Raw genomic sequence first — 25,251 nt, 5'->3', positions numbered from 1 at the left:
CTCAAAAATTTCTTTACAACAGCTTTCTTAAAGTTGGCCCAAACATCCTATTGGACTCAATAAACTGATTAGAATTTGGTGGTCAAAGGTCAAGGTCACTGTGACCTCACAAAACTTGTTTTTTAGCTATATTTTGCAAGAATTCAAACGCTATTTATGACAAAATTTTACTCTAATGTCTTGTAGGATAAAATGATGAAGTGGTGACATTTATATTCTTAAGGTCAAAGGTCAGCTTCACTGTCACATCATAATGTTCTGCAAAAAAACACTTTTGGCATTACTTACTTGTTCAGATATTGAACTCATGTGTGTGAAGCATCCATGTTTTCACAGACATGGATGTAATTGTTAAGTGTGGCATGACTGGTTCACAGAGGCATACAACCATGAGGAAGTAATTAAGCCTTCACTAAGTCCCGCCCTTAGACGCAGACTGGCCAATCATAACGTAGCATCAGGCCGGCTCAGACCAGGGTCCAACAACAACAACACAGCTGTGCTCCATTGATTCTAATGCAATTGTTTCAGATTTTCTTCATTTTCAGGCTGGTTTTGTGGATTTGGAGCTAAATGTTGTGCCTGGGGCACGTCGTGTATTAATGATACTCGTTACCTGAAGAGGTTGGAAAAAGATATACGTTTCTCCCCTGTTCCAAAACCAAAATCAAACCCTGAAAAGTGTAGGATTAGCTAGCTAGCTACTGAAGATATAGCCTACTGAATGTACACACATGCTGTTTTTGCTTTTTAATGATTATAACAGTGAAAAAAAGACCGACCCTGCTGTACAGGAACCAGTGAAGGGAAGCAGGGAAACTTTGCTGATATTCAACCAGCTCTGTGTCATCACAGTGTGTGCAGAAGAACGTTGTTGGACTTCTGGAGATCCAGGCAGCGTTCATCTGCACATACTGTGATGACACACAGCTGGTTCAATGTCAGCAAAGTCTCCCTTTATATTCATTGTGTGGCGATCAGCAGTGATGTGGTGGTTCACTTTTACACTGTGATCTGTAGCCTATAGTTCGGCTTTAGCTTCTAACTATCTTTGTCTTTTGAACCTGTTGTTGCTGCTGAGTCAGTTTGACATCCTGGATATATCCTTCAAACACAGACTGTAGACCCCTCTGTCTGCTTCTCTCTGTAGTCACTGTTTCAGTTTTCCAAAGGGGCGGGGCTTAGCAAAAGGTCAATTCTAGTTTTGCATATCCTGCAGCCCTTTCATGAGCACACAATTCTGTTGCTTCTTTTTGTAGGCTTTCACAGCCCAGATATCAAAATAACACACTCAAACTTCTTTTAATCTCTTTCAGTGCGGCAAAGGAGCAGAGAACTTCGACAAGTTTTTCACACGTACGCAGCCTGTGCTGACCCCTCCCGACCAGCTGGTCATCGCCAACATCGACCAGAGCGAGTTCGCAGGCTTCTCCTACATGAACCCTCAGTTCACCCATCCATCCCTGCACAGCGTGGTATGAGGAGAGGGCAGGTTAAAAAAAAAAAAAACAAAAGCATGGACTGTCGCTCACTACAGGATCCTTCCAAACTCCAACAAACAATCCCGCTGATAAAAGACTCATATCACCCTCTACAGTGTTCTGTCTACTACTTATCAATATCTGTGTAGAGAAGCGACTGAGGAGAGGGGAGCAAAGTGTTAAAGAAAACCTACATGGCACTATTTTTCCATAATTTTTCCCCAAACATCTCATATAATATGTTCTTTATTCTGTATCTGTGTTGATCCGAACGTGCAGCCTTTTTTTCTTGTGTATGAATGTGTCTATCAGTTACTTTCTCATTTATATGAAATCGTATTAAAGATGCAAGATGTTTTTTTTTCCCTTCTCATGTTCCCCCGTCTTACTACGCAACAAGCTGCAATGCACGACAAGAACGGAACATATTTTTCTGCTCTGTCCCGGCTTTATCTACTTCTGAACCGCTTCACGTGTATTTTATATTTATATACTTTAAAAAAAAACAACAAAAAAAAAACAAGAGGTAGTATACTGTTACATGAGTGCCAAAGTAGAAGTGGGGAAAAATCATTTCTATTACAGTTCTTAAAGTCCTTGTAATGTTTTCCCAACACTCTAAAACCCCTGAGCAGGGAGCGTTTCTATGTGTCGTTTTGTAGGACGTGGAGCTACAGTATATCTAACTCAACATAGAGAAACAGAAGCACATTATGCTTACAAGCTGTCAGTGCAGTGGAGTTCAGTATATAGGGTCAGAAAACTGTGGATCAAAGAGACAGTGTTTTCAAAGTATAAAGATGCTATTTCCATATGCACAAAGCAGATCTCTGTTGCATGCTTATTTTTCTGACTCTGTACGAGCCGTAGACTCTAGGATGCAGTACACGTCTGGTATCATTGTAAAGTTTAGTATTAAGATATAAACTATGTTAATATATAATTGTTGTATGTTTTAAAGAGTCTTATTCTGAGGAAACGGTTTCTAATTGTTAAAGGAAAAAAGGTTTTGTTCCTGTTTTATGTTCCGCTTAACTTTTACGTCCTAGAGAGGATCCTCTATTGTATGTCAACCTTTCTTCTTCTGTTTTTTTTTTTTTTTTTTTTTTGTAAATATGTTTTAAAGATATGTTTCAAAAAGAGCAGATTTTATACTACAAACTGAATGTGCTTTTACTACCGTAGACAGTTTGAACATTTCTATGTTTAGAGTACCCCCAAGAAGAGTATATATACATATATACATAACGTTTGGCTGGATCTTTGGTAGCTTTGGTATCAGCAAACCTTGTTACATGTATTTCCACTACCTATCCATTGTTTTCTACTACTCAGTGTCATGGCGAATATGCAGCACCTACCGTGCGGTTGAATGCCCTCTTGCCTTGGTCGTCTCAGGGCCGACTGCTTCTGTAACAAGTTCAAAACCCGAGTAACACTGCGAGGATTTTGGAGCCCTGAAACACGTCTTTTCTTTCTTGCGTATATTGTGTGCATGCGTGAGGCGAGGCCTGACCTAAGCATGAGAAAGACCCCCCCCCCTTGCATGATACAGAGATCACGGAGCATGGAGTTTCCCCACCTTGTTGCGCAGAATGAGACAAACCAATGAGCATCGTGCGCTTTTCTTTCGTCTCCTCCCGGTTGCTGTCATGTAGCGCGTCATGTTTGGCTAAAAAGCTGAATTATAAACAAGACAAATACGTGTAAAAATGCTTCTGTTGGCTTTTTGTTCACCGGTGCCAATCTTAAATCTTTTTCTTTCCAGTTTCTTTTTGTTTTGTTTGAGAGGCTACTACTGAGGCACACAATGCTACAACAGTGACGTTTTCATGAAACTGCCAAATTTGCTCTTAACCCCTGAGTTAATTCTTGAACATATAGACTGATGTTGCAGCTGTCACATCTGGACCAAAATGAGATTTTGGAGGTTAAGAGAAAAGTGAATGTTTACATGTCTCACATTGAGAATCTTTATCAGAGAAGAGGAAGAGAAAACAAAACTTTGGACCCATGACAGAGATAATCAGATGTCAGGCCAGTCAGGGTACAGTACCACTACAGGCTACAATCAGAGCCACAGGGATGTTTGTATGTGTTTCCTTTCACTGCCCCTGCTTTTGTTAACCTGATTCTTCTTGTTCCTCTGTTCATTGTGGTATGATGGATACTGTGTATAAATAAAGTATGAAAAATAATCATCTGCTCTGTCTCGTTTTGGGAGGGCTAGGTGTTCAGTTTTTTGTGTGTGTTGCTTTGATAATGGACACGGGATTTATAGCCGCACTTGTAATGTTTGCACTCTGGGTAATATTGTTCTGTAAAGATATTAGGTTTAAATTGCATTGTTTTTTTATGCTTACACATTGTCGGCACCATTATGTTTTAGGGTTGTCTGTAAATTATCCGTCCCATTTTTGCTGACAGCAATATCTGAGGAACGAGAGCAAGGAAATTTTCTTCAAATTTGGCACAAATGCCCACTTGGACTCAAAGATGAACTTAATGGATTTTGGTAGTGAAAGGTCAAAGTCACTGTGACCTCACAAATCATAACTCAAGAATTCGCACACCAGTTATTGCAACAAGATTTCAAAATACAACATGTCTAATAGAATAAAAACGATGAAGTGATGGCCTTTTTTATCAACAATGTCAAAGGTCAGCTTCAGTGTGACATCATAATGTTCTGCAGAAACACTTATCTGGTCATTACTCAACGACAACTCAGGAACAGAAGGGGAGACATTTAGTTGTCTACTGTATTGGTGACACTAATCTTTGGGGTCCACCTTGAAACTGTGCTGATCGTAAAGATCGTCTTGGCTGCCGGGTTGAAGTGGGTGTGAAACATCCACGTTTTACCGAAAAATACACTTAATACTTTTTATGCAAGTCTTTACTAGATATGATTTATGAGTGTGGACAGCCCTGGATGTAAACTGCAGCCTGACTGTTCAGCGGAGGCATACAACTGTGAGGTGCTAATTCTGGTTTTACATCATGGGCAGGGTCCAGAGAATTAATAATGATGAGGAGGGTCTCGCTTTTTCAAAAAGCAAAACATAATATTCACCCCCCTTTTCAGTAATTTTCAGACAGTCCCTAAGCACCATGATTGCACATACTGGCACATATGTTTGGTGAGAAAATTCTCATGATACAGGCATGTGGAAACGTGAATTTCATCATGTTTTTTTTTGTAATGGACGTTGGCTCAGCAGGTAAGTGATCACAAAGTCTGTTGAGGATTTTAAAACAATTAAATTTAAAAAAAAGCTACATTAGAATACACACAAGCCCCTGGCCACTTTATTAGGTACACCTATGCAATATAATGCATGCCACCACAACAGCTCTGTCAGATATTCTTCCTTTACAAATACTATGACAAGAGTTGTTAATTCAACTCAAGGGTGCAGGTTTCATTTCAACATTGGAGGAAGACACATATGAAATGGGGGGTTTGGGTTATTTTTGCCATTTTGAGCATCAAACATTTAATTTCCTGCATTCTGATACTTTTTTATGCACCAATTTGTGCACTTTGTACATCAAGTTAAATAAAAGTCAGTTGCTATTGTCATGTTTTTGTGGTGGGGTGGGTTGGGGTGTGTGTCCTCTGCATCCCCTCCAAAATCTACACCTATGATTCAACTGATGTTGATATTTATTACCTCTGCAGTTAGTGGTGTTTTACTGGACTACATTATATTGACATTTTTCCACCCTCACAACTGTAGATGTGGTGGGCAAAACATAACGAACACATAAAAAACAAATTGACATTGGCATTGACTCTTTAAAGTCTAAGCTCAAACCCCACTTTCATTCATTAGCGTTTGAGTCCCCCTGATGTTGCTTTGCCTGATGCATGCCTGTGTGTGTTGTGTCTCTAAATGTGTGAGACAGTTATGTTGCCTCTTGTGTGTGTTTCTAGCATTCATTCCCTTTGTACAGCATTTTGGTCAACGTGTTTTTAAATGTGCTTTATAAATACATTTGAGTTGAGTTGAGACATGGTTAAATTAATACCTTTATGACAGTGTCAATCAAAACTGACAGGTGTACCTAATAAAGTGGCCAATGATTATTTCTTTTCAGACCCAGGCAAACTAAAACTTGTCCTAATAATGGCTTGTTGCTGATCTATGACACAAGTGTCTGTGTGCATGACCTACAGGTACATCCTGTATTTTCCTTTTTCTGCATACGTGCAACACATCATCTCAACAGGCAGCTGCCTCACTGCCTGTCAGAGCTGAGTGGACCTGTCCTTGGTCCTGAAACACGCTCTCTCCCTCTCTCTGTGGATTTGCATGCAGCCGGTGGAGCAGCAGCAGCAGCAGCAGCAGCGTCTGTCTGACTCAGTTTGTTCTGTTGTACAGTGTGGCACTGACGCACTGCTGCGTCGTCTCGGTCCTCAAATCTTCTCGCGGCTTCACTTTACAGTTTTCTGAAGGAATTTGCGACCAGATCGTCGGAGAGCCGCGCAACCACACAGACAGTCCTTTCCCTGCAGGATTTTAACCCGCAACTTTCAGCACAATATTTGCTCCAAGTGCAGGAGACACAGAGGCTGGACACATTAGTAACAGGTGAGAACAAACAGTATGTAAATGAGTCAAGTGTTTGCATATTTTTACACACCTGATTCTTATACTCCAATGAGTTGTACATACTCACTGATAAGTATGTGTCTTGTGCGTTTATTGGGGTTAATAGTCTACTATACATATCGATATATTGCTAATATTTCTTTGAGTGTCAGTATATAATTTGGATCTGAGGCTTACCATAGGACATAGGAAACTGCCACAAGACACGGTACAACCGCATGAATGCACTGTAAGCCTAATATAGCGTTGACATTGACGTGTTATCATGAAAACTCTCTGGAAAATAAATATAGCCTGGTCGTTTGTAAGAAGGTTGCTCTGTAGGAGGTCACTGTCCACATATATGTTTGATGCTGGAAATGATGTTTCAGCGTCAAGGACAGTTATGTTAGGTTGTTGATATCTGATGGTGAGGAGGGAAAAGGACTTCAAAGGTCCAGTGTGGAGGATTGAGGGGCATCTGTTGGCAGAGATGGAATATAATATAAAGTTTTCTTTAGTTTGTCCTAACCTGAAAATTTGTTTGTTTTGTTTTGTTTTGCATTATTTACACACGGGTCACATATTTCTCCTACACACTTGGCACACAGGAGAAGTTTCAATACTGCAACCTCACCACTAAATGCAACACATTCTCAGTCCAACCTTGTCACATATCGATGTTTGGTCAGGGACCTTCCATGTCCAGATACCATGTGAAAGTTAGCCTGGGTGCGTTGGTTTTTAATGTTCTGGGACACCATGTCAAGTTCTGTCTGTTACTTGTATTATCTTTGTTCAAAATACACTTCCGTTTTTACAGGAAATTACCGTTTCATACAGTCACTTTCCAAGTAAAGGCACTACGTCACTAAAACAACACAAATTGATGTTTTTTTCCCTCCAACAACTAAAGCACATGGTTAGATTTAGGAAAAAAAGAACAGGGTTTGGCTTTAGAATCATACAGGACATGAACACTGCTTTCATGGGTGAAAGTCGATGTTTGCTGGACCCTACTCAACTTTCACCGTCTTAACTTTTGTTCTTGTCCCACTGCATTTCCCCCTGATGCCGCAGAGTGCTGTCAAACTGTAATGGCAACTGCCTGTGTATCATGCCAACGTTTTTTGTCAGTGTCTGACGCCGCAAGTCAGTGCCCAAGCGGCGGATTTCAATGACTTTGGAGTGAGACTGGGTAGCTTAATGCCACCAGATCCTACACTATGGACCTTTAACCGTAAATATTTCTATTCTTTTGTTTTTATCTATTTACATCATATTGAAAGTTGGCAATTTGTTTTCTACAGAATAGAGAAGCTTGAACATATTGGGGAAAAGATGAGCCTAGATGTTATGATTCAGTAAAAAACCCAAAGGTTTGGAGCAAGGCAGTAATTATACTCATAATCACACTTGTGATTATACCCCAGTAATTATACCCCTCCCATATATTAATAAAAAAATAAATTGCTATGCTTCTACAGGTATAGCACTCTTATTCGGAGCATAATACATGGATGATGTTCCCATCGGTTATTGATGTTTAAGTTATTATTGTAACATCATACCAATGATAACAATTCACTTAAGTCAGAACATGCATGAAATACAGTAGCAGCTCACAACATCAATACATCATTTTGCACTGTAACTGTAATTGTGGTAATTATGAAAATAAAAATTATTTAGCTAAAGAGTGTCAGTAATTGTAAGGAAACAACCGTTTTTAGTGAAAATTGGTAAGTAATGTTAGCCATCATAGCTAAGTTACCTGTTGTTAATTAGCCACACATTTACCCAGCGACTGACAGTGTGCACAATAATTCTGTCCTTGTACAGTTATACCTGAGCAAATGGCAAATCAAGTTCCAAGATTCAAGATTAACTTTATTGTTTTTCAGAGTGGGAAATTTGTCTTGGGCTCTACATCCATACTGCAGCCATAAAAATATAACATACAACACAGTACATGAAGAAATCAACATTAAACACCAATGTAGCAATAACAAAAGAAACACAAAAAGACAAACACACAAAATTGCTAAAAATAGCTAAAATGCAAATATGTAAATCAGCATAATCCAATGCCAGTTCTGGCTTCATCTGCCACTATTTAAAGGCTTTATAGACATACATATGAATTCATTTTTAAATCTGTTCAACCTGCAACAAGGCACTCTACCAGAGCAGCTCGTACTCTGTATGCAGAACATAAGAAGAGTCGTTGATGATCTTATTGACATGGCTTAGAGTCGCCTTAAAATAGTCTGCATGGAAATGTACGCTTTGACACCAATTATTTTCCACGCAGTATGGATCAGTCGAAACTGCACAGAGAAGTTACCCAACCAAGCTGTGATACCGTACCTGATTAGGCTCTATAAAACTACCTAATAAAACATCATACATTTTTGATCAACACCATGAACTCAACAAAAGAAATGCAGCTGTTGTTGGTATCTACTACAGAGACTATCAACATGTGTGTTCCAGGTTAGTGAGTTCTCAACAAAGACACCGAGATATCTATATGTGCAATGGTTTGGCTGTGGATGACCACTGGCCTGTGGTCACCTACTGCCCTTGGGTCAAACACCATCTCTTCTGTCTTGAATATTGAACAGTGGTGCTCACAGCCGTAATGAACTAACATTGATGTCTCTGTTACGTTTTATCTGTCAGATAGCCAACGTGAAGTCTAAGGAAAGTGTCGATCATTATTTTGTGCTGCATATGTACTTTATGTGGACAGTGTGCGCGACTCCTTGGCGTGGTTCGGGGTAGGTCTGATGTGGTGATTTGCATGTGACAAGGACAATAGTCGTGACTCACTATATTTATAGTCGTGTCGCGGCTCAGTTTGTCTTTTCACCTGCAAATCACACTGTGTTTGCACATTATTAATGACCTGATTCATCATTTGGTGACTGTTAGAAAGGCAAACGCAGCCCTCTGCTCACTTGTGAACATTCCCAGGATTATATCAAATCAAATAATTATCATTTTAATGTTCAATGCTACCATGTGGTCTTTTCTCAACCTTACATTCAACAATACTGCAGAGCATTGGTGGATTATGAGACCATGGGGCCTCTGTAAGAGCAAGACAAACAGACTTTATAGTTATTTTGCCTCTTTTTGCTGTTGTTGTGTGTCTTTTTGGTTGTTTAGCCTATTTTTGTAGTTATTTTAAGCCTGTTTGTAGCAGCTTGCATCTCATTGTAGTCATTTTGTGTGTCTTTGTGATCCTTTTGCCCCTTTTTGTAATTGTTTTTTTAGTCGTATTTTTGTGTCTCTTTGCAGCTGTTTTTTGTCTTATTGTAGTCATTTTGAGTCTCCTCCTGGTTGGTTCTTGTTAGTTGGAGTGACATTCTACAGGTAAAAGCAAGAGGGGTGCTCTTAACACTTTGGACCCCTAGGCCTGTGCCCAGGTGGTTGTTCAGTAGTCCATCCACACGGCTGAAGAGCGTCCTGGTGGCCTAGAGGTTTAAGACTCTGGCCATGTCATCATTTTCTAGTAAAAAGGTAACACTGTTTTCAGGACTGAGAAGAAGGACGGAAGTGGATATGGAAACCACTATGAGCTATGAGGCCTCTTCAGAGTTAGAGGGGTGACCTTGCAGGAGTAGATTTTTGAAGTGCTGATGTGAGTGATATCTGATCTCCCAAAGCAACTGGCAGGGTTTTTTGTTTTTTTTTTAGCAACTTAAATTCTGGTTGTTATGAAATTTTGAAGTTCATGTGTGTGAGGAAGAATGTGACCTCACAATATTGATACAGTCTTGAAGGATTAGTGCACAGATTTGATAAGTCTAAAATTAAGTCTAACTCAATTACTGTCATTCAGACAACATTCAAATCAACCTCTCCCTGACAGTATGTCCTCTGGCATGTTCCTGCCTCTGTCACTGTCCATGTATCCTTCATATGTGTCCTGCATGGGATTTAAATCACCACCCTGTCACTGCAGATGATGTCTCACTGTGTGATCAGTCTGTCAAATACCCTCTCTTACTGACTTATGAATGCTTTCACGAATGTTCAACCTTCTCGAGGGATTCTGCTCGGAGTCACGGCTGTAAAATGTCAAAACCCAGTCTTGGATTTCAAATAATGTGAGCATTTGTATTCACAGTGACACGTTTAATGTCCCCCAGTCTGGAGGCTCAAACAGCTCTATTATTGACTCACACTTTGTTATTCTTTATGTGGCAGGTTGGGCCGAGTTAGTGGTGACATGTGCTGAATTAAAATGTTTTGAGACTGGAGAATTTTAATGTTTGAGAGGAACTGGACAGGTCAAAGATTATAAATATTAAGTTTATGTGAAAGGTTTCGCATTCTGTCTGCAAACCAGTCGAAAACCTAAACTGAAAATAGCATTTTGATTGATTTAGATTTCCATCTACCTGCATAACAACCAAACAAAGATGTTATCGATTCCTCCAGTAACCTGGCTGCCCTGACATTTCATAAGCTGCTTCAACCTGACGAGTAGATTTGACTTCCGAAATCTCTCCAGCTTTGTCAGAGAAAGCACTCAGAAAGATCATGTGGAGAAAGAGATGAGCGTCTTCCCTCCTCATCCTCTCTGTCTATCATCCTCTCTCCCACGCACCTTCCTCCTCTCCTTTCCTTTTTCTCTCTGGCCACACACACAAACAGTTCCAAGGCCCTGACAGTGTCTTTAAATCCAGGAATGTGATTACAGAAAACACACTTTGTTGGGGTTTTGTTTGCATGAGAAATCTGCACAAACCTCAGTGTTTGTCACGGAATTTGAAGAGCTGAACGCTGCTCATGAAGGGTGTTAACTGGTAGAATACAGAGACCCTGTGATCCTTCATGCATCTTTGCGTAGTTTGAGATCCTCGGGCAGAGGTCTTTGTCTGTCCCAGAGTCCAGGCTGAAGACAGAGCTTTTGCAATCAGGCCCTTGTGGCTCTGAGACGAGCTGCCTGAGGAAATAAAGCTATCTGACTCAGTGTCTTTGCTTAAGTCTCCCCTAAAAATGTAGTTTGATTGGAAAGCATATCCTAATTTATTTCTGAGCTGTCTCTCTTCTTTATTGCTCTCTTATTGATTTTTAGTTTCTTGTTTACTATCTTGATTGTAGTTTTGGCTTTCTTGTATTCCATCCTTTATCTTGGTGACATTTTATGACATTTTAGTTTGTTTCATTCTCCTTGTGTTTTAAATGTGCTTAGCTCTATTGTGAAGCAGGGGTCTTCAACATTTTTCAGGCCAAGGACCCCTTAGCTCAAAGAAGCTAAGGGGTGTAAAACTGAGTTGCTCTTGAGATAAGTCTCAGAATAATTTGGGGGTCTTCTCTCACTTGCGCTCGCCTGTAGCTACTAAGTCAGCAGCAGTTTTAGCCCTGCTAGGTGCATTAGCATGAACTCTGCTCGAAAAGTTACAAAATGATCTACTGTGGCCACAAGAATGTCTTGGGTTAATAATACAGCTAATTAGCCAGTATATCTAAATAGTATGTTAGCTAACTAGTTAAACTTTGCAGTTATGGATCAGTACTGCACAGTGGATTGCACAAGGGTTCATGGGTAACATGACAGCCTGTCATTACGATAATGATATGTACTGTAAATTAATTTATTTTTAAATGAATATGCAGATTAATCTTTATTAATAATATTTTGAATTAATGTTAATGTGTGATTTCAGACAAAGCTTTAATTAAATTATCAAACAATAATTTGGCGGACCCCCTGCAGTGACTCTGACTCTGTTTAGACTGAGATAAACATAGATACCATGCTTATGTCTGAACGCTAAATATGAAGCTACAGTCAGCAGCCAGTTAGCTTAGCTTAGCATAAAAAAACTCACTTTTTTGTATGGATTAAAAAATAAGATATAATGTGTAAATATGTAAGCTTTACAGGAGCTGAAAGGTGGTTGCCATGCTACTGGCTGTTTCCCCTGTTACCAGTCTTTATGCTAAGCTACGCTAACCTGCTAAACCCCAGTAAACTTTAATGATGAAATAGTGATTCATAATAGCTGAGTTTTATGAAAAATTATGGGATTATTTCACCATTTCATGATTATGTTACATGTATTTATTTTTGTCAGTCGTATTTATTTCATGACGTCTTGTGTATTTATTTATTTGATTCAGAACACACACTGGGTCTTCACAGTAATCACCACCAGTATTCAGTCCTACCTTCTTTGCCCTTTTCTCCTCCTCCAGATTGCCTCTTGGACTTTTCCTGATTTTAACCACCACTGCTGCAAGCTTCCCCCGCTGTCACCATGAGCGCGTGCAGCAGGAAGGCCCTGACTTTGTTGAGCAGTGTCTTTGCAATCAGTGGCCTGGGGCTGCTGGGAGTGGCGGTCAGCACCGACTACTGGTTGTATCTGGAGGAGGGCGTCATTATGCCTCTGAACCAGAGTGTCGACATCAAGACCTCGCTGCACTCGGGCCTCTGGAGAGTCTGCTTCTTGGCTGGTGAGTAATGAGTCTGGGGGTGTGTGGTTTTCTGTGCTCCAGTAATTTAGCAGTTAATCATGTGTAAATCAGGAGTGTGGCACGGATACATGTGACAGTGTGTGGAGTGGAATGATCTTTATTCAGGGGGTGAACATTTTTTGCTGTGCAGCGTCTAAATGTGGCAGCAGCAGTGAGACTTATTGTCACTGCATCAGCTGGCTTTGACATTCACGCAAAATGACATTGACAATTACTTCATCAGTGTGTGTGTGTGTGTGTGTGACAGAGAAAGAGAGATTGAGTGGAGTACAAGAGGCAGAGTGAGAGAAGAGCAACAGAGAGATAGAAAATGTGTTTGGATGTCTCCGCTGTTTCATTCACAAACTATAAAACAAGGTACATTCAGTTTTATTAATTTTTACACACATACACCTACACACACACACACACAAACTTGCACCTACAAGTCTTCAGAGACAGACGTCATCTCATCGTGTCGCAGAATTAGCTGGTGGATGTGTGTGTGACGATGCTGAAGTGACAATGATGACTGTGTAGCTGATTTCGTAGGATGTGATGTAACTCACACTTATCTGAAAAAGAAAAAGAAAAGTTGATGACAAATTTAAGGAAAATGGAGCATTAAAGTTTGAAGGAGGGAACTGATAAAATATATGATTTGCGTGAGACATAATGTTGCCTATATCACATGATGCACAAGTAATGCAGAATAAATGAGCCCAGATTTGATCTGGGGTGCAACTGTCATTTCACAAGGGGTTACGTTGCCAAGCAACCAGTGGAGACTCCAGGAAATTACTGGTCCCAGTCAAGAAACTGTCATTTTTATGCTTATTTTATGGTACAGATTTTAAAAGATTAGATATAATGTGTAATTAATGAGGCTTAGAGGTGAATTTTGTTACCTTCAGGCAGAGCCAGGCTCACTGTTTCCCCCTGTTTGCAGTCTTTATGCTAAGTTAAGCTAACAGCTAATGGCTCCAGCTACAGACATGAGAGACGTATGTAAGGGGGAATATTAGTGGAACATTCATTCTCATTAGACATGTCAACAACTTAGTAGGATCATTTTCAGTCTTATATTTTTGCGCTTGCAAATGTAGTCAGTGTGTTTCCACCTTTAACCATCACCTGACCTCCACACCAATCTGCACACCTGCTTCCAGTTCCCTCATCAGCCCTTCAGTACCTGCTCTTTAGCCAGATCTTTGCCACAGCTGTAGAGTTCGTGCTTCTTTTTGGTCTTCTTGTTCGTGTCTGCCCTGCAGTGACCTTTCGCCTGCCTTTTTGAACTTCCTCTCTGTCTGTTTTTGGTCTTTTGTTTCATCTATGACTTGTATGTTTTAAAATGGACATTGGACAATTTTTTTCACACCTTTACATCTCTCTTTTTTGACTAAACATTTGACATCAACATTTTTATCTCTTTTCACTTCAGGTGAGGAGTCTGGTCGCTGTTTCACCATCGCCTACATCATGCCCATGAACGTCCAGTTGACGTCAGAGTCCACAGTAAACGTGCTCAGTGAGTAACCTCAGGCTGAATAATAACCCAAGGTGACCCCTTGAGGTGGCTCACATAAAAAGTAGGAGGTATTTTCATGGGAAATATTTGTTCCAAGAAGGTTGTGCTCTGAACTCACCTGAATGTCGCCAGCCAAACGTGTCTCAGTCATCTGAATACTCATCACCTTTTCACAGACGACACATCTCACAAGTCCTTCGGTGTGGCTCATATCGAAGGTTTATTGATATTGTAAAAATCTGGCAAAAGAGCAGACGACAAATTAATGCTGACACCCATTCGTTGTATGTTTTGGGGTTAAACTGCCGCTGTTCTCCTCCTCTTCTCAGAGATGATCCGCTCAGCCACTCCGTTCCCTCTGGTCAGCCTCTTCTTCATGTTCATCGGCTTTGTCCTCAACAACATCGGCCACGTCCGGCCTCACCGCACCATCCTGGCGTTTGTCTCTGGGATCTTCTTCATCCTCTCGGGTACACTCATCGTCTCTCCTTGCTTGACATGTTTCTGTCTTCTCTCCTTCTTGGTTTGCTTCAACCCTGAATTTAACACTGATTTCAATGTCTCTCAGGTCTGGCTCTGGTGGTGGGTCTGGTGCTCTACATCTCCAGTATAAATGATGAGATGCTGAACAGGACGAAGAGCAATGAAGCCTATTTTACCTACAAGTACGGCTGGTCCTTTGCCTTCGCTGCCATCTCCTTCCTGCTCACTGAGGTAAGCCACTGAACAGACACACACACACGACTTGTGCAGCTGTTGGCACAAAGTATTTGGGTCTACAAAACACATGAATCCAAGAGATGACATATTAAAGTGAGAACAGTCAGTTACACCATTGTCCAAATATGTTAAAAGACAGACACAGAACTTGTTACATGAAATTGAGCAGTGGACTCTTCAAGGAGAAATGTGTGGGATTTAGTGGCATCTAGTGGTGAGGCTGTAGATTGCAACCAACTGAGGTTAACCCTTTGAAAGCTGGAGTGACGTCACTTTTCTTGTGCTGCTTTCAGATGCCTTTCGCATTTAAACATTGAGCAAATTTCTTTCAAAAACACCAGAAAAAAATGTCTGACAAAATAAATAAATAAATAAATAAATTTAAATTTAAATAAATTTTAAAATTAGGTTACAGAATTATTAGAATTTTTGAGCGCTCTTTCCAAGTCCTTTTTTAAACTAATTTTCTGTTTTTAATTTTCTCTTTTTACTAATTTCTTGCTAATTTTTGGCTTCATTTCAAGCCAGTTTGCTCAGGTGTCAAAGGGTTAAGGTGTGAATGAGTGTCAAATTCCCATCAATAGCCTTACTATATACTCAGGGGCAAATTCACAATGAATGAAATGTGGCCACTGAAAGCATCATGAATTGTCCATCACTTTCAATCGCTATCTGCCCTGTTTCAAGGTCTGATTTACAAAGGATATTGCACTAATGATGTTACAGCGCAAACACACACAGAATTTTTGGCCACTGAGTGTAATTTGCCCTTTTTTTGCATCTGATTGCAACTACCCATGTGGCAAAGTATAAATATTGCCCGCCTTGCACCAAGAACACAGGAGGGAGAACGATAGCAGAGAGAAAAAGAAAACTGAAATGTTCAGACTGCTAGCTGCAGGTCCTGATCGATCAGGTCTAGGCATTCCTCTAAATTTCAGGTCAGGAATTTAAATGTGATGGAGAGAAAACGTATTTGCGATTTAATATCCCAGTCTCTCAGTACACCTCAGTTACCACCAACTCTCCGAAGACTATAATAATTTCATTGTAACTGCATGTGGCTATTTACACTGATCTCTGTGAATTGGACTGTTTTTAAAATGAGGCTCATTTACATAGAAAGTGGCCAATTTTGTGCCAAATGTATGCATATTACCTGATTTAAATATGTGCAAATAGCCCAGGAGCACTGAGGTGCTATGTGCTTGGAAGCACAGTTAGGGAAGCATTTCACCTTGTGCGGCTGCTTTAAGAATTACAAGGTTTCCTTGTGTCTTATTTGTGCAGGTTCAGTGGCTGCAAAAGCCAAAATAATCTTTTTTTTGTGAATTCTCCCATCAGTGTTCATTTTATTAGGTACAACTGTAGATTCTAATGCAATTATCAGATTTATTTTTCCTTTTCTTTGCCATAAAATCTACTCGTGGTGCCTGTGATGTTCACTATAGTCGGCAGGTTCTTGTTGTAAGTGACAGTGCTAACCACTCCAACACCGTGCCCAACCACCTTTCTAAAAACATTTTTCAACCTTTATGACATACTTGATTAAATATTAGAAAGATCGCTGTCTCTTTTAATTACTTCATTCTGAAAGTGTTTATTGAAAGTGTTAAAGGAATATTTCACCCACCTAAATGACAATTTGTATATCAATCATGACTCACCCTGTGATACACTGAATTCATCACATAGTTTTTCTTGCATGCCTTCAGTGAATGAACAATCCAAAGATGGAGAATATTCTTGCTGAATTAAAGTAGTAAAGGTTCGTGTTTTACAATCGCAAGACTATATCAAAACATCCATTGACAAACTGTCACACATTAGTGCTGTTGAGCACTTAGCAGCCCTGTGCAAGGGGTCACTGAACTGAGAGTGAAACTTGATGCCCACTTTAAAGCCTGGCAAAACAGTAATCATGTAATCCAGGCAGCAGTACACCAGCAGCTTCCATGTTCAGCAAAGTAAAAAAATTTTGTTTTTGACAATGAAGTTCAGCTTTGAGGAGAGCATAGTGAGGGGTGAAAACCAGGGGGGTGTAGATGACATTTGACCAACTTTACAGGATAGCGAAAACAAAAAGTGGATATTATTTGTCATAAATTTGTTTATTGATTTTCATCTTTTATATTAAAATTAAATTATTATTATTATTATTATTATTCTTTTTAAGTGAGTGGTTTTTTTTAAGTGCACTTCCGATCTTTTTGGCCCCAAATAGTTCAGTGTATTCGGTGTTAAGTCTTTTGGTTTTAGATTGTTAACCCTGGATTGGTTTAGACTTCTCAAGTACCATTCACCCGAAATGTCACTCACTTACCTTGATAAGTTTCACTTTCCTTTTCCGAAGTACTGAGCATATGACTGGATAAATGAGAGTTATGTGAGAGTTTCTATGGTCGCCACTGACTTCAGTTTATCAAGAATATTTTAATTTTTTTGGATTCTCAGTTTACCACAGAGGCATGTGAGAAAAATATTTTTCTTCACCAATTCAGTGTAACACAGGGTGAGTAATTTTCTTGATATACAAATGTTAATTTTGAGTGTAAAGTGCTCCTTTAATATAGTATTACATCTGCCTTTACACTCAGTGGATGTGAGAGTGTAAGAAGACTCATGAGTGTTCACTGCCCTCCAGTGTTCACAGATAGACACTGCAACACTATGTCAAGTGTACATATCAGTATAACTTATTCATATCAATAATTACCATTCATTATTAATTAAAGCAATCACAAACAAACCAGCAAAACAATCCATGAGCTGTTCTGATAATAGTTTAGTGCTGTGGAGGCTTGTTCATTGCAAACTGTTTCTTGTACACAAAAGCACCTCTGAGCTCATTGATTTCATTTTAATCTAAACTAATGTGTCCCTCTATACACTGCAGAGCGCAGGCGTCATGTCCGTCTACCTGTTCATGAAGCGCTACACAGCAGAGGAGATCTACCCGCCCCGTCACCCCAGTTTCTACCGCCCCCGTCTCAGCAACTGCTCCGACCACTCGGGCCAGTTCCTCCACCCAGAGGCTTGGTCGCGTGGGCGAAGTCCCTCCGACATCTCGAGTGAAGCCTCGCTCCAGATGAGTGCCAGCTACCCTGCTCTCCTCAAGTGCCCCGACTATGACCAGGTCTCCTCTTCACCCTGCTGAGGGGTCGGTCACTACAACAGGGGTCACGTAAAGGTTACTAAAGGGTCACACGGGGTCACAAGGCCTAATGAGTTTTCTTTCAAGAAGAAGAGCTTAGATGTGTAACTGTGAGTGTGATGTTTTTCAGGGAGAAAAAGGGTGCAGATTTGATGGAAGGGCTTCTGAGACGTGTGTGTGGCTTTTTATGGAGTCACAGATGCTTGTTGTTGTAGCAGCACCTACATTTCTTTCAAGGTGGAGGCAACATGCACAGGTTGTAGAAAAAAATACATGGTTATGGTGTTATTCTCTCTGTCTGAAAAGATTAAAATCTGGTACACAGAAGATTACCGTTGACCTCTGTAAAGGGACAGTAAAGGTTCTGTATTTTGCTTTAACTGTATCTGTGTGTTTAACCTTCCAGTGCCTCATAGTTGTTTTCCTTCTGTGAATATCTCAGCTCCACCATTTTGCAATAACGAAATGCTCCTTATTCTTTAGGACCTTTTTTTATTCTGTGGCAGTAGTCATCATGTCACACAGCAAAAAACTACCCGAAAACAAACATTGGGCAAATTTAACGCTTTCTCCCAAGGGCAAAGACTGTGGTGTGATGCAATGACAGGAAAATCCATCACCTCTTTAATAACCTTCAGATAGCAGGGCAGGTGACGGAGACAGGTCCTGTCAACAAGCATCCAGCCTGCTCAAGTGTTGTTGGGTTTGTGTGATGCATTATTGTTGCAGTGTTGTGTCAAACATCTTGACATCCCAGGTTCATGAATATGTCCAGATTGTATTGTATATGCTGTTTACCACAATGTATGTTTGTAACTATTGTACAAAATGTGTCATTTTAATTTTTCTATGTTGCCTAACAACATCAGGCAAAGCCTTTCAGCTAACCTGGGTGCATTTACATTTGAATGTGGACAAATATATATTGTCTCTTTTCAAATTAAATAAATATGTATATATTCAAAGTTAAAATTAAAATGAACCAGCTAAAATCATCTATATTTGTTTTATATAGATTTTTTTTTATGAAATATGTGCAGCTGTCTGACATTATGAATAAATGGTAAGAGATTATAAGATTATACTGAATATTAAAGGGACAGTTCACCACAAAATCAAAGACATTTTCCTCTTACCTGTAGTGCTACTTAGTGATTATTTCGGTATGAGTTGCAGAGTGTTCATGGAACTAGATGGTATTCGGCTTGTGGCGCTTAAGGCGCCAGAAAATAAGAAAATAAATGAATAAATAAAAATTGGATAAACTCAGCAGCAATGTCTCTTTGTCCAAACCACTGCCTATTTACTCAAGATAACCCACAGACCTTGTTGTGAACAGTTTCATGTAGGAACTATTTTCTTTTTTACTGAACTACACCTGCCAACTGTAACAAGCAGGGGCTCGTCTGAAGCTGGAATTCACCACATTGGTAAGATGACATATAGACTTTGTGGTGATTTGGCCCAGTTTGATTTGTGGTGCTTGCATGTGACAGCTGACAGCTTGTCCATTCAGGTTGATTTGTTAAGTGTGTTGTAGCTTTGGTAGCAGCAGGCACATGCTTGATTGCACATGCTGATGAGGTGATTTGGTTCAGCTGTGTGATGGTTTTGGCTGTGTGCCCTAATGTGTGATGCTTTTGCTCTGGTATCTGGTTTTGTTGGGAGACAGATGCGTTTGGTGAAAAGGCTGCTTTTACTTTTGGTTTATGTAAACAGCTTTGTTCAATAGAAAGTTGTTGAGTTGGGAGGGTTGAATTTTTGTGTTGCTGAGCGGTGTTTGTTGGTGACAAGGAAACATGCATCTACTGCTGGCTCACCTAGCATCACTGAGCCAACTAACGTTGCAGCTTAGCCGAGGAGGACGCCATTAATGTTTACATGTTGCGCAGTCAAGAGCTCAGACCTCTTGTCCATGAGTAGATGGCGGGTGTAGCTTTTCAAATCTAATTTTTGGTTCTGTGAGTTCAACAAGCCAAGTGCCATCTAGTTCCATGATATTGGAGAGAAGGCAGACATCTCTACAGCCAATATCTCCAACTCTCAGCAACTAAAACCAAAACAATCTAGACTGATAAGTAGCACTACAGATGAGGAAAAATATGTCTTGATTTTGGGTGAACTGTCCCTTAAAGTGCTGTTTTGAATCTGTTGATGTAGCCAGCAGACATGACTTGACTTGTCATAGCAGGAAAATCACAGGTGTTACTAATGACAATAATGACAGTGACAGTGAGCCAGCATGCAGGGCACAAGGATCCTAAAATCAAAGCAGCTAAATGAAATTCATCTTACTGTTTAAAGCTGTGATTTTCCTACTGTGATATGTCAAAATGTCTTCGATGAAAAAGGCCTGTTCATCTGTGAAGTAAATGTCCTCACACAGTAGTTCCATGTTTAACCACTGGAAGGCAGCTGCCTTTTTCTGAGTGGCATTTTATCTTGTTTTACAGTTGTTTAAGCACAGTTGTCAAATAAAAATTATGTTTATTTAAAGATTGACATTCTTTAAAGAATTTTAAATATATTGTCACACATAATTAAAAATGATGTATTTGAAATAACTTATATATCTCCAGTTGATCCAGTAATGTGTTGACTTCATCAAAATGGATTATACTACTAATTTTTAAAACACTATCAATTTCTGTATAAATCCTGACATGAAAACGTATGCTTCTTTTAAATATTGATTTGTAAATTTCGGTAATCTATACTGATAAAAGGTGACATGTTCATCCTCAAATTTACAGACTCATTTTTCCCCTTGGAGGTGAGGTATGCTGTAGCCAGACAACATTTCTACTGAATTAACTGACATCAGTCTTTACAGTAAAATGTTATATCAGCTTTTCTTTATATATATTTATTTTTACTTTACACAAATGTTACTGTATTGTGAATAAAGTACAAGGTGTGAACTGACGGTGATAAATTTGTGAGATTTTTGTTGCAGACAGCATTGGTTTGGACCTTTTAATGGATCCTTTCATGTGGATTTAGAGAGGAGAGGTTCATTTGCAAGAAACACCTCAGCGCTGAAACACAAAATTGAATGAAACCGAGCAGGAAAACAGAGCCGTTCTGTTTGACTGTGTGAGACTACACGAGTACCTCATAAAGTGGAGTGTATTTTGAGTGAGTGACGGCCTTTGGCAGGAAAAATTAAGTGTCATGCTTAAGTAATTGAGAAGAGCTGTAACTCTACAGGGCTGCCTTCACCAGATTGACCCCAAACTCCACCACAGGTCTTACTCTAATCCCTACATTTCTTTGTACATCATTGACTTCATCACTTTTGAAGACTTTTATCGTCTGCACCAGTAGAGGGCGCCCTCTCCCCAGTCATTCTCCACGTCTTCTCTTCCACTCTGACTCCTCTCAGGAACCCAAAATATTTTCCTTTACCTCTCCTGTTAATTTACCGTGTATCTGACCAGGTTGAATCACACATTAATGCTCTGCACGATGGAGGACGACATGTGGAGAGCTTGTCACCTTGCCAGAAATATCTGTATAATTCATTTATGGTACCTCATTACTCATGCATATAAGTAGGTCAAGACAAGCATCAATAATAAATACACCACACATCGGCTGTAAGCTTTATGTATACTTTATATAGATACACGTAATGTACAACGTGACCAATAGCTTTTACAGAGAATATAAAAGTTAATGTAACTATAAGCCACGCAGGGCGGTAGAAGATAATATTCTGCCCTGACCACAAGGCTTTCATTTTATTTTACAATCACATAGAAAACTACTGGTGTTTATAGTTTTTGACATCATCATCTATGATAGTATCATCATCATCATCATCATCATCACTGATATTACTTCACTATAATCATCATCAACATCAAACATCATTTTCACTATAATCTTTATCATCATCATAAAAACAACTGTCTTTCTCACTCATTAGTCATGGCTTTTTAAAAGAGCATCGTCACAGTTATTGACCAATATCATCATCATCATCATCATCATCATATGTTTTCTTATGATTATGTTTAAGGCTTTTGCAAAGAAGACCCCAAACTTCAGCTGATGCCTGTAGGCTCAAACATGTTACACAGAGTGTGCATACTACAACAAAGAGACCAGAAAACCTATACATTATATATACATACATAACTTAAGCATACATTGTTGAACATTTACAGGTCGTATTAAACCGTTTCACAAATGAAAATAAATACAAAAATGATAGCTGGTTATATTTATATACCTTTTAAAGAGGAACACAAAAGCAAGCAAGGATTCTTTAGGGAGTACAAACCAAATGCAAACAGGATCACAACAATACATCGACCTTCACTGACATAGGCCATACAAAAGAGAGGAAAAAAAGCTTAATCGGACTGGTACCCTCTCGGGCCATTGCACAGCCATAAATGAAACCAACCCAGTCGACTTTTTAAAGTTAAAATCCCTAAGATTTTTATGAAATCAAACCCATTTTTGACGCTATTTATGGACAGCATTTAATCTGCAATAGCCAATTAATATATCTGCATTCTGGACATACCTCTCTGAATGTTGGTTTTCACCGGTGATGGCGGGGTCCGCCATTTTGCAGCTGGATTTAAATTGCCTTCACATGCACGAGGGGTTCACAAAACGATGCATGCATGTAATCCAGCATTAGTCTTTAATTTTATCTCACAGATATCAGCCTCATTGTCCTGTTAATTTTCCCACAGCCGTGTTGGAGCTGTTTCAAGTTACAGCTTAATACAGACCCAACATTTCACATTAAAAGCAACTGTGAAACACCTGGTGGCTTTCAGTGGATCAGTGGATCGTTTTAAATTCTTGCAAGAGACTAACTGAACAAGGAGGAGCAGCTACAATGAACTGTTGGCTGCAGGCAACAGGCAGTCACATTACAGTTTGCGACTATAACTGATGGACTTTAGTAAAACATTGTCAGTTTGTTTGGCTGCACTGTAAATGATACAGCAGTTGCCATTTTGTTGCAATTCTGACCCATGGCTGCTAAAGGAGATTTTTTTTTGTAGTATAAAACCACACCTGCTGTTCCCATCGTTAAACAAGGTCGTGTCACCAATATCAAATCTGAAATCCTAAGGGTTACAACTTTAAGTCCAAAAAGCAAGTTCCATCTCAAGCTTCAGCAAAGGCGCCTTTTCTACTCAACTAAAATAAAAAAGTATGCACATTTCAAAATTCTCTGCTCTGCACAAATAAATGAAATCAGCCCAGCTGACTCAAGACTGTTAATGCTTTGTTAGGAACCTAAATGAAAGCCAGCGCTGTTTTCTGAGGTTACTCTGAGCAGGGCTTCAGCCATGGCACCTGGAGAGAAGAATTCAGCACCAGAGTGAGATGACGACATGGTCCAGGTGAGGTTATGCTGCACTGTTCTAACCACCACTCTCCCTCCTCTTCCCACCTTCCTTTCTTCCTCCAAACGTCTCTCTTGACCCTCACATTTCGCTCCCCGTGAAGCCGACCATGCGTCTGAACTCCGATTTTGAATTACAACAACTTTTTCATAAAGCACAGTGGAGGGAACACTTAGGCACCCATACTGTAGATGCTGTGTGCACTGATAGCATGCACACTGCTGCATACACACACACGCACACACACACACACACGCACACACACAAACACAAACATATTGGTCTATAACAACCCACATGCATGCATGTGCACCTGAAACATGGCAGTTGTGCTTTAGGGAGACCTAGAAACATGTTATGACCATGAGAGGGGGAGGTAGGGGGTGTGTTTGAGATGGAGGAGAGACAAACTGGCTGGTTGGTTGTTTATGTGCTGCTCCATGCAAGAGTCCTTATATTTGGGTTTTCCTGGAGCTCTGCTGTCCCCTCAGTCGTGTGAAGTCTCCCCAGCAAGTGCACATGACTTGTAGACAGTCCAGGGGAGCAAGTGAGGTTTGTCTTCAGGATCAAGGTCTTCTCCACCGTTGACAGTCGTCTCTGGTGAACCAGCTTCGCAGTGTGTGTGTGTGTGTGTGTGTGTGTGGTTTACGTGTCTATGAACTGAAGGAGAGAAAGATGGAGGAGCTGGAGGTTGAGAAGATCGTTCCTCTTCACTTCTTGTTGGCGATGCGTCTCTTCCTGGTGGCCAACATGTCGTAGAACGGGTCTCTGCTAATGCTGGCCCTGGAAAAGAAGCCAATCAAAGGACAGCGATGAAATAAATAATAAGGCCACATGAGAGGAGGGTCTCGAGCATCTTTGATATGGAAATGTAGGCACATTTATACAAACCCCTGCCTTAACTAGATCAAAAAAAAAGAAAAAAGTTTGTGCGGTGACCTAGTTTGGTTTCCATGGTTTCTGAAGAGGAACCCCCCCACCTCCCAAGTTTTTTCTTGGTGCTCCAGTCTGCTGGAACCTCCTCCGGAACCCATAGTAAAACACACAATCACATACTATCCGCCTTGTGCCAAGTTGAGGGTTTATAGGTCTAAAAGAGGGCGAACAAAGGTGCTCAAGATTTTTGACTCTTCTAGGTTCACCCGCTTCCCCCTTTTTTTGGAGCTGGAGAACGCAGCGCACAATGAGAGCGAGTGAGTCAGGAAGCCATTTGGGCTCTACTGAGGAGCCCAGTTTCACGGCTGCTAAATCCTGTTAGCACCAGCACAAAGCAAGAAGAGGCTCAACCCCCCACTGCGGATATCTCTGATTCCCTTTACAACGCCACGCGCTGAAGAATGAGCCTGTATGCGATGACTATCCCACTCTTTCATACTGCTCATTGTCATTTTACACAACCTAATTTCAGGAAACAAAAACTCCACTGTAGAGTGATCAAATCCAAGCAAGGCTGCCGTGACTAATACAAAATAACATTCCCTCCATTTCTTTCCATAGAAATATATAAAAGCCTAACATATTTATTGGAATGGGAAATGTGAAATATAAAAATACACACTTTGTCTTTTACTGACACAGTTTATTAAACAATGAGCTCACTTTCTCCACTGACCCAGTTGGTCCACCATCATCTGGGTCTGTGTGTTTGTGACTCAAGATAAGCAGATACAGCGTTGCCTCTGTGATCATCTCTGCTTTAGAAGAGGGGGAAAATCATCATTTCCATAAAACGCCTTTTATCTCCCCAGACCCTGAGTCCTCCTGGACCCCTCTGGTGAAGCACAAGCTGCGGCTCGTTAGCCTCCCTGGCTGAGAGTATGTCAGCCCAGTTTGGAGCTGCCTCTCCTGGATAGGTTTACTGGGTTTGCTGGCTCACCCCTGGGCTGCTATAAGCAGTGACTAATCCCCCATCACTTCC

The 25,251-nt window shown here is 40.2% G+C and overlaps 3 protein-coding genes across 7 annotated transcripts in view; 2 read left to right on the top strand and 1 right to left on the bottom strand.

Annotated features, from left to right (window-relative positions):
- The window catches only part of prkcab (protein kinase C, alpha, b), a 157,417-nt gene extending 153,774 nt beyond the window's left edge, over positions 1–3,643 (top strand). For both annotated transcript variants that reach the window (XM_049562434.1, XM_049562433.1), the window contains one exon: positions 1,317–3,643. In XM_049562434.1, the coding sequence (XP_049418391.1) occupies positions 1,317–1,481 (165 nt within the window). In that variant the 3' untranslated portion in view covers positions 1,482–3,643. The remainder of the gene's footprint in view (positions 1–1,316) is intronic.
- Positions 3,644–5,837: 2,194 nt separating this feature from the next.
- On the top strand, positions 5,838–18,529 carry cacng5b (calcium channel, voltage-dependent, gamma subunit 5b). 2 transcript variants are annotated; one of them, XM_049562463.1, is made up of 6 exons: positions 5,838–6,079; positions 12,296–12,553; positions 13,995–14,081; positions 14,411–14,551; positions 14,650–14,795; positions 17,698–18,529. In XM_049562463.1, the coding sequence occupies exons 2-6, from the start codon at positions 12,358–12,360 to the stop codon at positions 17,956–17,958; spliced, it is 831 nt and encodes a 276-aa protein (XP_049418420.1). In that variant the 5' UTR covers positions 5,838–6,079; positions 12,296–12,357; the 3' UTR covers positions 17,959–18,529. The 2 variants fall into 2 exon arrangements, with proteins under 2 accessions (XP_049418420.1, XP_049418421.1); XM_049562464.1 differs by lacking the exon at positions 5,838–6,079 and adding an exon at positions 12,822–12,931 and having other exon boundaries at positions 12,463–12,553.
- Positions 18,530–21,565: 3,036 nt separating this feature from the next.
- cyth3b (cytohesin 3b) overlaps positions 21,566–25,251 on the bottom strand; it is a 57,891-nt gene continuing 54,205 nt past the window's right edge. For all 3 annotated transcript variants that reach the window (XM_049562453.1, XM_049562454.1, XM_049562452.1), the window contains exon 13: positions 21,566–24,116. In XM_049562453.1, the coding sequence (XP_049418410.1) occupies positions 24,044–24,116 (73 nt within the window). In that variant the 3' untranslated portion in view covers positions 21,566–24,043. The remainder of the gene's footprint in view (positions 24,117–25,251) is intronic.

The sequence above is a fragment of the Epinephelus fuscoguttatus genome, linkage group LG19 (genome assembly GCF_011397635.1).
Source record: "Epinephelus fuscoguttatus linkage group LG19, E.fuscoguttatus.final_Chr_v1".
Lineage (NCBI taxonomy): Eukaryota > Metazoa > Chordata > Actinopteri > Perciformes > Serranidae > Epinephelus > Epinephelus fuscoguttatus.
This window is presented reverse-complemented; position numbering and strand designations above follow the sequence as displayed.